The sequence below is a fragment of the Chinchilla lanigera genome, unplaced genomic scaffold, assembly GCF_000276665.1.
Source record: "Chinchilla lanigera isolate Chin_1 unplaced genomic scaffold, ChiLan1.0 scaffold00003, whole genome shotgun sequence".
In the NCBI taxonomy this organism is placed as follows: Eukaryota; Metazoa; Chordata; class Mammalia; order Rodentia; family Chinchillidae; genus Chinchilla; species Chinchilla lanigera.
In genome coordinates, this window is record NW_004955404.1 from 29990845 (window position 1) to 30003308 (window position 12464).

Genomic DNA, 12464 nt, shown 5'->3' on the forward strand with positions numbered 1-12464 from the left:
TCTTCACTATTGATAATATATAAGTGTAAAATAAAATTTATTTTACAATTTTTTATACAGTGTGTAAGGAGGAACCAAGTTAGGTATATAGTCTTTCCCTGTCTTCTTGAGTATTTGGGAGACTGCTGCATGTGGTAGAATTTGAATAGTCCAGAGGTATGGTATTGTGGTTATAGACACTGACCCAGATGTTACTGCCAATGCTTTTCAGTTGTCGAACAGTTCATTTAAGCTTTTAGAGTATCGGCATCTAGCCGTTAGGCTTGCCCAGGCTGCATTGAGTAAAGAGGAATTGTCCTGAGCTGTATGTAAAAGATACAATTGGTTAATGCTTTTGTTATTTTTATTACAACATTAAAATGAAATAATACAATAAGCGCAAGCTTAATAATTTAGTATGAAAATTTAGGCAGATTGAAATATAGGTACTATGATTAGTAATCACTACATTTTACTCAGCAAGTTGCAGAAGCACATGAAACATATGATACACGTGCATGTGGGTTTCTATTCAGCTGTGTGTGGTGGGTACAGGAGATAGAGTTAACACTGCCCTGTGCCCTCCCCTAGAAAGCATTGCCTTGTCACCTAGGCAAGTCTGTGCTTGAGCACTGTGAAATCCAATTAGAAAAAAAAAAAAACTATGTAATTTAAAAGTTTACAATCTAGCAAGACCACATTACTAGCTGTTTTGTGCCCCATGCCACCATAGAATGGAGTTGGACACATTTGTTTTAGAGCTTTCTTTTTTACTCCCTTTAAAGGGTCTAGAATAGTACCTACTTCCTGTAATTGTTACATAAGGATTACCATAGGTAGTGCTTTCGAGATGCTTTGCATAGAGCCTTGAAGAAGTAAAACCTCAAGGTATGTAGTACTGTTAATAAGAAATACTTCTGTTAAATATGTTGTTTCTCAAGTGAGCTAAAAAATTTTAAGGTACACTTAACAGAAAGGCCTAAGCAAGTATAAGGGAAAGCCACCTTAAGGGAGTGATATTGGTGCTAATAATGTAGAATAGTTTTCCCTGTGTAGATGGAGGAGTGATATTATTTGCAATTATAAGCAAGAACTTTAATAAAAGTTTTTATTCTAATGATTATTGATATTATACTTGTATTTAATATTATCCTTGTACTTAATATCATATACTACTTGTAGAAAAATATTTAATAATCTTTGATTTTTACTGTTGCTATTTGATAAGGTTAAACATGCTTCTGCAAATTTAAAGTTGATGCAAAAATATTAAATAATATGGGTGGAACTTGGGTGTGACAAGCATTGTGAAAGTAATATGTGAGTAAGGAAGTTTAGAAAAATAGCTGTATAGTAGCTCACACAGGAAAGCATTATAGATTGAAAAAAACTACTGCTTTTGAAAATCTTACGTTTCTACAAAAATATCATTGCATGATACTGTTTGAGTTGTTTTACTTTGGTTTTGTGGAGGCAGGTTAAAGTAGTAATGATTTATGGGCTTCTTTATGTCTGTGCCAAAAAATTTGAGACCTACTAGCCTTGTGAATACTGTTGAAAGTTGGTATTCTTTGGAGCAAGCATTCAGAAGAAAACTTGAGATAGTTACTGTAAAGATTTATCCCAAATCTGAGTAACATGTTAAGACTTATTGAAACAGTGTTACAAAATTTAAAAATTTAATTTGGGTTATCCTGCCACTGTTAGCTACCAACTTCATACTATTTTGATGAATTATTTACTGAAGAAATTAAAACATCTACATTGAAGTAGTTCTGTTACTAGGTTCACAGTTGTTGTTTTTACCAAATTTGTATCTTTCCTGTAGGTTTGGTAACTGATTTGAAGGGGCATTTTGTAACTCAGGTAGCTATGGGCAAGGCTCACACTTGTGTTTTAATGAAGAATGGAGAAGTTTGGACATTTGGTGTAAATAATAAAGGACAGTGTGGCCGAGACACTGGTGCCATGAACCAAGGAGGAAAAGGTAGGTGTATAATTTTTGGATATTAAAATTTGTGTAGTCTTTTTATTGGTTTCTTGGGACATTGTAAAGAATCTTAGTCTTTTCAAAATGAATGGCTCTTCGATTCTTTGCTTATGAATAAAGAAAATGCCTGGATCTCTCATTTATTTGATATTTATTGCTAAATTGTACATTCCTGGAAAAACGAAATATATTTCACATTTTTAGTTTCTGAGCTAGCTTACCTTTATAGTTTGTAAAATTCTACATACAATAATGGTACCTCTTTGACTTAGCATTTTTTGATGACTGAATTATTCCAGAAAAGTTAATTTTTCAAACTCTTTATTGCTGGTAGATCCTTTTGTACCATGTCTTCACTTTCAGCTATTTTGGCAGCAGTTTATCTGGCAAATATTATCCTTCTACTTAATATCACGTCCTACTTATACTGTAATCTGTTTTTATATCTAAGAATGATTCTTATGAATATCTGACCCTTTGTCAAGAAAAGATTAAATTATAGGTGCACCTTCATAGTGTCCATTGTTCTGCCCTCAGCTATTGAAGCAATAAGAGGGATTTATCTTTTGATTGCCTTGTTGTTATGGGTTTGTTTGTTTGTTTATTTTGGAAATAATGTGCCTGCTTCATTCTTACTTTCAGTTATTTCTAGCTGTTATCATCCTGTCTGTATCCTTCACTCCAGTTTCTAGCTTTCTATTTTTAAATTTGTATGAGCTGGAAAAAAAGACAGTACATACATATTACTAGAACTTAGCATCGAGCTGTGCTTCAAGTACCAATATTTTGTGGAATAAACTATACTAAATTAACAAAGTCATGTTTGTTTAGTATACTGCTACATACTAAAGCATTACTACACCTACACTACAGTTTATTTTCCTGTTTGTTTATTCTCATGTTTACAGTTTATTTTCTGCTTGATTTCAGACTCGTTTGGATCTCAGAAACACCTTTTTTTTTAACTTTTGGCTATATGTTTGTGAGTGTGTTTGTGTGTGTACTTAGAAAACATCATTTTTATAAGGACTGTCTGTTGGAGTATATTGATTTTCAAAAAGAACGAGCAAAAGAAAGAAAATAAATGTTATTTTACAATGGAAATATTTTACTTTGTTAAACTGGTGAAACACAGTTTGGGATTGTGTTGCTAGTACAAAGAAAAGAGAATTAGTTTAATGTTCTACACCATATATTTCTATACTATACATTATATATATATATATTTAGGCTATATATATTTTATATAGTGTATATATTCTATAAGTACATATATGTATTTCTACACTATATTTTAAAATTAAATATTTATAAAAGGCTTGAACCACACAAAATTGTTTCTTCATTGTTCAGAAACTTGGCATAAATTTTCATCTTTTTTTGGATTCTTAGTGGAAATTCCTTAATAATCAAGATTTTTTTCTTTAGTAGAATCCCATTTATTTTCTAAGTTATGAATTAGAATGCAGCTAGCTGAGGCAAGAGGATCGTTGCAAGTTTGAGACCAGCCTGGGCTACAAAGTGAGCTCAAGGCCAGCCTCAACTGCATAGCGAGACCCTATCTCAAAAAGACAGAAAAAAAAAAAAAAATAGAATGTGGCCAAGTAAAGCACATAAAATTAATACAGGTTGGAAAATGAGAATATATAGAGAGTTTTTAGATTTTTTTAATAGGGAAAATACAGAGCAATATTGAAATTTTAAAAATATGTATCTACTATATCTTGTGAAAGGTTTGCATTAGGAAAAAATTACGCATAATATTCAGATGCTCTGTATTTCCATTGTAAGGGTTGTTATATTCCATTTTTGTCTAGCACTAGCCATTTTCCTAACTTTGATAAATATGCTTTTAGTCCATGTTCTTATAATTTTGTACTTGTTCTTTATATTTTTATGTAGAATACATAGCCTATTATATAGGTATGCATAAAAACGTAACATTTTGTGCTTCATAAGTATTAATCTGTTATTCAGTTTTTTTCTACAATTTTTTTTTTGCCTCACCATTGTATTAGTATGCTTCTAAATGGTTTATGTTAACTGCTGTGTACTAAAGCATTACCACACATGTGCTACAGTTTATTTTCCTGTTGATGAATGAGTTTATTTTCAGTTTTTTATTGTTAATGGATTTTCTTATGAAATGTTTTTCAGTATTTTTCTTTATGAATTTTTGCTTTATGTGGCCAGATTGGGCTTTAATTTTACATATGAATTAGAATCACTTTATTTGCCATTGTGATTGACATTACATAGGAAGTGTAGATTCATATGAATGTAATAGTTATAGTACTGTTAAGATGATTAAAGTAATGCATGTATAGCAATGTGTAAGGAAGTGCTCAAAACACTTTAGCGGCTATTAAAAGTAGAGTCACTCAGGCTTCCTTCAGGATTCCTTTACTCTAACTCTAGACAAAGTTGTCTGATGCTTATGTATCTCATTCCCAGCCTGCTCTTTGGTTTGTAGTGGCAAGGTCAAAAGAGGCTATATATATGCTGTGCATTTACTAATTGATTAGACATACCTCTATTGAGTGGTAATTCTATGTTAGGTGTAAAAGATGAAGTTCATTGAGAACGAGAGATCAAATGAGTAATACATAGTCTTGCCTTTGAGGATCTAAATCTAGCAGGGAAAACAAAATAATTACTTGATTTCTAGAGATTTGCTCTCTTATAATGCTGTGTGTTCCTTTATAACCCTATCACAGTTGTAGTTTTACCCTTTCATATGGTTATTTGATTAATATGTGTCATTCTCACTTGATTTAAACTTTGTAATCGTTCATTATTACAGTCTTCAGTACTTAAAAACAAAGGTCTTCAAACTAACCTGACATCTTATCTACTCACTAGCAATTTTTTTCAACAGTAATACAAGCTGAAAAAGGACTTCACACTTGTAAAGGGTTATAAAAAATGTGACCATAGACTTACATTATTTACGGTCCCGCCCATTATAAAAAGTTTGTTGATTCTTTTCCATAAAGGAATAAAATAATGGTTGGATAAATTATAACACAATTTTTTAATTTTTATTTCTTTTTGTTTTGTTTTTCTTCCGGTACCAGGAATCAAACTCACGACCTTGCGCTTGCCAGGCTGGCACTGTGCCACTGAGCTAAATCCCCAGCCCCTGTAACACAATTTTTTAAAGTTCCAATTGAGCTATGAACAAGCTTTGAGAAGGTAGTGACTGATTCCCTGGAAAGGGTAATAAGTGCTTTCATTGGAAATGGCTTCTGAGCTGAGGTTTTGAAAGATAAAAGGAATTTCTCTGGTAGACAAGGAAAGGAAAAGCATCTTGTAAATGAGAAGTGGTGCAGAAGGAGTGAAAATGAGCACAGGCCCTAAGCATGTGAAGGGACACAGGATGTCTTGAAAAGGAGATGGAATTTAGGTTCAAGTGGAATATAATTTATATGGAAAAAATGAGGTTGAAGAAAACTGTGACCATATTTGTGACTCTCCATGTCTTGCATAGAAATTTTGTTCATGGAAGTTTCTTGGAGGTCTGTAAATTGTATACTGTATATTTGAATACAGTGGAATGGATTCTGTGACCAGAATTGTGGAAAATCAATTAAATTCATGAACTGAGGTTCCCCTGTGTTTTACGGTTTTTTGTTTTTTTTTTTTGGTTTTCAGTTTTTTCTGGTACCGGGAATCAAACTCACGACCTTGCACTTGCCAGGCAGGCGCTGTGCCACTGAGCTAAATCCCCAGCCCCTCCCCTGTGTTTTAGAAAGTTGATTTGTGAGTTGTAAGTTGTGGAGACCCTTGACATACAATATGCTTAGGAGGTATTCCTTTGGTCTATTGAGTAAGGGTATTGGTAGTGAAGTTGGAAAAGAGGTACTAAGAGTATGATAGACCATGAAGAGATGTGTTTGACTGTAGTCTTTCCTATCTCTTTTCAGAAAGGAAATGGGAGAACATTTTTTAGCATTCCCTAAATTAAAATTTATTTTTGTTTATATTTTACCATTTTTTGGTATAATTACTTTTGTTATCCTTGTGTCATTACTTTTTAAATTGGTAAATACCATATATTCAACATGTGAATAATTGAAATTACAAACTGATATGTCAAATAGGGTTTGGAGTTGAAAATATGGCAACAGCAATGGATGAAGACCTAGAAGAAGAGCTAGATGAAAAAGACGAGAAGTCCATGATGTGCCCTCCAGGCATGCACAAGTGGAAGCTGGAGCAGTGCATGGTGTGCACCGTGTGTGGTGACTGCACAGGCTATGGAGCCAGCTGTGTCAGCAGTGGGCGTCCAGACAGAGTCCCTGGAGGGTAAGACATGGATTCCCACTGAGTTAGATCCCTTTTCAAATTAACCCCGGAGTATATTTTTGACTGTTTTTTTTGGGGGGGGAGCGTACCAAGAGTCGAACTCACAACTGCCATTGTGCCACTGAGCTATCTCTCCAGCAACGATGTTGTTTCTTGAATACATTTATTATATATTTATAATTCTTATAGTTGTTTTGTACTGCACTTATTTCTAATTTAGCTTTATGTTTGCCTTTCTTTCATTTGATTCATTTTGTCTACAACTGTACCACCCTGAATGCACCTGATCTCGTCATTTGATTCATTTAAATCATGTTTAGAAACAAATCATAAATTTCTCCAAGTCAGAGAGTGTGACTTTGTGTTCTTTTTGTAAGCTTATTTAATGCCAAATGTCTGGTTTTGTTGAGCATGCATCTTTTTATGTAGTTACTGAATGTGATACAGAATACTTGATTAGGCATATGTCATTTTATTTAAATTGAACTTACTGTTCACAATTTTAGGTACTCACTTCTAGAGTTGTATCATAACTGTTACATTTATTCTAGTATCTTTTTATTACATTATCTTTTTTTTCAAAGTTCTATGTTACTGTCAATTTAAAGCTAACATGAGTTTGGCAGAGTGAGAATGCATCTGCATCTTTCTTCCAGAATGTTAGGGGAATTTTGAATCCAATTTTTTTATAGCTGATATAACATCTTGGCATATCCTGTGTCAGATCAGATTTCCAATAATTGGCTGATTTTGGAGAATAGAAGACATTTTGTGAAGAAAAGCCAAGAGTCAGGGTAGCCACTCCTAGGTCTCTGATTTCAATAAATTGGCAGGTTTTTTAGTCAAGTGCTTTATCTCAGATCTCTGGATAAACTCTAATTTTATTTATAGCTCTATACTTTGCCTGTCAAACTTAGATCATATATAATGGAATTTTTCTTTAAGGCTTGTATGTAAAATCAGGTTTTGCAACGTTGACTAGGCTGATCTTAAACTGCTAGTTTAAGCAGTCCTCCTGCCTCAGCCTCATGAGAAGCTGTGACTGTAGGCACTTACCACTGTGCCTGGCATGACATTTTTTAGAATAATTTCCTTTATTAACATGAGCAAAAAATATTTTTGCTCTTGGATTATATGCTACAGAGCTTTACTTTTGACTTTTCTATTTTTAATACTTATTTTTAATTTAATTTGGATGTAGAGAGTCTTTGGTTTTTTTAAAAACAATATTAGAATATAAATTTATTTTGTTGAATCTGCCTCAAACTATTTCCATTAAAACTCAGTGTCTATAGTCCCTTGAGCTTGAGCCACATATATATATATTAAACAAATTTTTAAATTCTTTGATTCTTAAAATTATTATTCTTCTATCCCTTTTTTCTGCAAACACTTAACCAATTTCCACTAATTTTGTTGACCTGCACAAACTGTACCTAACCAATTATAATAATGTTAATGAGGCAAAATGAGCATGTGAATAAAGTTAAAATAGGGATATTTCAGGATGCTAAGGACTTTTTAAAACATGATTTGAATTATTATAAAATTATGACTTATTTATCTTAGAATAAATTTAAAATTATGTACTACTTTTAAGTACTATTTTTACTTTTGCTTTTCATGGTAAAATACATATTACATAAAATTGACTGTCTTGACCATTTAAAAGTATGCAGTTCATTGGTATTACTAAGTATTTAATATTTTTAGACAGCCATCACCATCATCTATCTCATATTTCTTTTCATTATAAAAAACGGAAGCTACTCATTAAATAGTAATTCCCTGTCTTTCTCTGTCCTCAGCTCCTGGCAACTACCATTCTACTTTCTGTCTGTATGGTTTTAGCTACTCTAAGTACCTCATATAACTAGAATCATACAGTTTTCATCTTTTTGTGACTAGCGTATTCTACTTAGTACTATAATGTCCTCGGGGTTTATTCCTTTTTTAACATGTAAAGAGCTCCTTTTTATGGCTGAATAATATTCCATAGTTTGCTTATCCCTTCAGGCCTTGATGCACACTTGAGTTGCTTTCACATTTTAGCTGTAGTAGAGGGGCTGGGGATTTAGCTCAGCGGCAAAAGCGCCTGCCTGGCAAGCGCAAGGTCATGAGTTCGGTTCCCGGTACCGGAGAAAAACCAAAAAAAAAAAAAAAAAAACAGAAAAAAAAAACATTTTAGCTGTAGTGAATAATGCTGCTATGAACTTGGTTGGGAAAATATCTCCTAGAGACCTTGCTGTACTTCTTTTGGGTATACCCAGAAACGGAATTGCTGGATCTGTGGTAACTCTATTTTTAACGTTTTAAGGAAGTTTCTCAATATCTTCATCAACACTTGCTATTTTCTGATATTTTTAGATTAGTAGCTATCCTGATGGGTTTGAGATGGTATTTTATAGTTTTCACTTGGTTTCCCTTTAATAATTAGTGATGTTAAGCATCTTTTTACATGCGCTTTGGCCATTTGTAGATCTCTAGAGAATTGTCCATTAGATTGCCTTCCCCATTTTTGAATTGGATTTTTTTTTTGTTGTGTTTTAAGAGTTCTGTATATATTTGGATACTGACTCCTGTCAGATACATGGTTTGCATATTAGTTGTGTCTGTGAGTTGCCTTTTTACTCTGTTACACTCTTTGATGTTCAAAAGTTCTTAATTTTCATGCAGTTGTTTGTGTATTTGTTGCTGTTGCATGTGCCTTTTGTATCTAAGAAATTATCACCAAACTCACATCAAGAAGCATTTGCCCATAATATTTTCTTTTAAGGATTTTTACAGTTTTAAATTCTTGATCCATTTTGAGTTAATTTTTTTTTTTATTTCAAAGAGAAAAAAAAATTCAAAGCAAGGCAATAGGAGGACAATAATGGTTAATACTTTCCATTTTGTTATCTTTAAGTTAGTTACTCAGACTGTCTTGGTTACTTTTCTCTGGTTGCTAAGACAAAATATCTGACACCCACCATTAAGGAAGGAAAGGTTTGTTTACCTCACAGTTTGTGGAGGTTTCAAGTATAAGCATAGACTTATACTTGGCTGGCTCCAAGACAGAATGGCATGTGGCAGAGGGCAACAGTTCATGGTGGCAGAACGCAATAAAAGCAGAAGGGAGGAGTGGCAGCAGGAAGAGCAAGCCTTTTTCCCTCCCTTACATTGTATGCAGGCTTCCCCGCCCCAAGGTGGGTGTAGCACTCACACCTGTAATCCCAGCATTGGACATGGATCAATCATAACTCTAGAAGCCCGTACTCATGAGTGCATGAGGCTTTGTGGGGATATGCAGACACAAACCATAGCACAGAATATAAGGTACCAGATTTAATTGTCCAGATATCGACAAAACCTTTCTTTTCAGTGAACTAAGAGAAATTAGTAGTATAACTATCTTTTAGGTGGATGGATGGATGGATGGATGGATGGATAGATAGATAGATAATTTTCTTTTTGCTTTTTCTTTTCTCCATTCTGAGTTAATTTATATATGGTGTAAGAAAAGGATCAAATTGCATTGTTTTGCATGTGGATATCCATATTTCCTGTACCATTTATTGAAAAGACTGCCCTTTTCCCATTGAATGATCTCAATACCCTTGTCAAAAAGTTATTTGACAATATATGTGAGATTTTATTTCTGGACTGTCCATTCTATTCTCTTGATGTATGAGACTTTTAATGCCATTATCACACTTTTGAATATAGTAGCTGTTTGTATATTTTGAAATCTGGAAGTATGAGTAATTTGTTATTCTTTGTCAGCAAATTGCTTGACTGTTATTGTTCTGTAGGGATTTAGTATAAATTTTAGGATAGGATTTTATATTTATTCAGAAGTATTACTGAGGTTTAAATAGACATTACATTGAATCTGTAGAGGCCTTTGCATAGTAGTCACACCTTAACAATGTTAAGTCTTCTTGTCCATGCACATGGAATGTATTTCCATTTATTTCTGTCTTTAATTTCTTCCAGCAGTGTTTTATAGTTTTTGTTGCACAAATTAACTGTGTACTTTGTATTGTACAAATCACTCATTTCCTTAAGGTGAATTACTGTTTTATTTTTTTTGTACCAGGAATCGAACTCAGGACCTTGTGCTTGCCAGGCAGGTGCTTATGCCACTGAGCTATATCCCCAGCCCTATTTTATTTATTTTGATTTTTTTTTCTGGTACCAGGAATAGAACTCATGACCTTGTGCTTGACAGACAGGTGCTGTGCTGCTGAGCTAAATCCCCAGCCCCTCCAGCCCTATTTTATTCTTTTGAGTATTACTATAAATAGAATTTCTTGTTATTTTCTTTACAGATTGTTCATTGTCAATGTTAAGGAATGTAGTTGATTTTTGTGTGTTGTCTTTGTATCTTGTTACTTTGCTCATTTATTTCTTCTATGCATTTTTGTGTATGTATGCAATCTAGCATTTTCTACATGAGATCTTAATATTTGTGTGTATAGTGAAAATGGCCATACTCCCAAAATTGTTGTACAGATTCAATGCAATTCCATTTAAAGTACTATTTGTACACCTCACAGATCTAGAGAAAACATTCCTTAAATTCATCTGGAACCAGAAGAGATCCAGAATAGCTAAAGCAATCCTGGGCAACCAAGACAAGTCAGGTGGCATCATAATCTCTGACTTGAAATTATACTACAAAGCTACTGTGATAAAATCAACATAGTACTGGCAAAAAAACAGACGTGAGGATCAATGGAACAGACTGGAAGATGCAGCCACAACCACAAACACACTCTGCCACCTTATCTTTGACAAAGGGGCCAAACCTGTTCACTGGAAGAAAGATAGCCTCTTTAATGAATGGTGCTGGAAAAACTGGCTCACCACATACCAACAACTAAAACTAGACCCATGTCTTTCACCATGCACCAACTCAAATCAAAATGGATCACAGATCTAAATTTTAAAATAGAAACACTAAATCTACTGGAAGAGAAAGCAGGTAAAAATCTTGAAGACATACGGGTAGGCAGAGAGTTCATGAAAAAAATCAAACTGCATAGAATGTACTTCAAAGAATCAACAACTGGGATCTCATCTTACTGAAACGTTTTTGCCCATCTAAAGAAATCACCAACAGCATAAAAAGAAAACCCACAAATTGGGAAAAAATTTCAGCCAACGGTCCCTCAGACAAAGGACTTCTATCTAGAACATACAAAGAATCAAAAAACACCAGCCCCTGCTGATTCAAAGACCCAATCCAGAAATGGGCATCTGAGATGAATACACACTTCTAAGATAAAGAAATATAAATGGCAAATAATACATGAAAAAATGTTCAACATCATTAGTCATTCATGAAATTCAAATTAAAACAACACTGAGATTCCATCTCACCCCGGTAAGAATGACTATCATTAAGAAATCAACCAATAACAAATGCTGGCGAGGCTATTTAGAAATAGGAACTCTTCTCCACTGCTGGTGGGAATGCAGACTGGTGAAACCACTATGGAAATCAGTTTCGAGATGCCTCAGTAAACTAGGACTAGAGGTCCCATTCAACCCAGCTATTTCCCTTTTGGGTATTTTCCAGAAGAACTGAAAACATCATATCATAGCAATATATGTGCACCCATGTTTATAGTGGCACAATTTGTAATACTTAAATCGTAGAAGCAACCCAAATGCCAAGCAACTGAGGAATGGGTAAAAAAGTTGTATTTTTATATAATGGAATATTACTCAGCTATGAAGAAAGATAAACTCAAGGCTTTTATAGGTAAATGGACAGAACTAGAGACCATACTCATAAGTGAAATAAATCAGACCCTTTGATGTAACGCAGTATTGTCTCACTAGTGTAATAACCTGAAAGAGTGAATAAAATCTAGGAGGTATAGTAGATATTGTGAAACAAAAGGAAACTGCTCAAAAGAGAACAGCTGGGATGAGGGAAAAAAGAAAAGAAAGAAGGAAAAAATATATATATGGGTACACAGGATAGGTAACATAGTTGCACTACTGATTTTTATTGCTTTATTGAAAGGAACAGTAAATGTTTGTTTGATCAGTCTTTCATGTCTGTATTTCTTTATCTTAGTAACCAATTTAAAGATATCAGTATATAATATAATAGCCATTGTTAATTTCTTATAACCTTGTCTGAAATTCTGTATTGCTGGTATTGTTTTTGTGTTTTTTTTTTTTTTTTTTT

General features: G+C 33.6%; 1 protein-coding gene across 11 annotated transcripts in view; it reads left to right on the plus strand.

Moving 5' to 3' along the window:
• Mycbp2 (MYC binding protein 2, E3 ubiquitin protein ligase) overlaps positions 1 to 12464 on the plus strand; it is a 254112-nt gene that overhangs the window by 58720 nt on the left and 182928 nt on the right. For all 11 annotated transcript variants that reach the window (XM_013516419.1, XM_013516422.1, XM_013516429.1 and 8 more), the window contains exons 14-15: positions 1808 to 1966; positions 6073 to 6277. In XM_013516419.1, coding sequence (XP_013371873.1) covers positions 1808 to 1966; positions 6073 to 6277 — 364 coding nt within the window. The remainder of the gene's footprint in view (positions 1 to 1807; positions 1967 to 6072; positions 6278 to 12464) is intronic.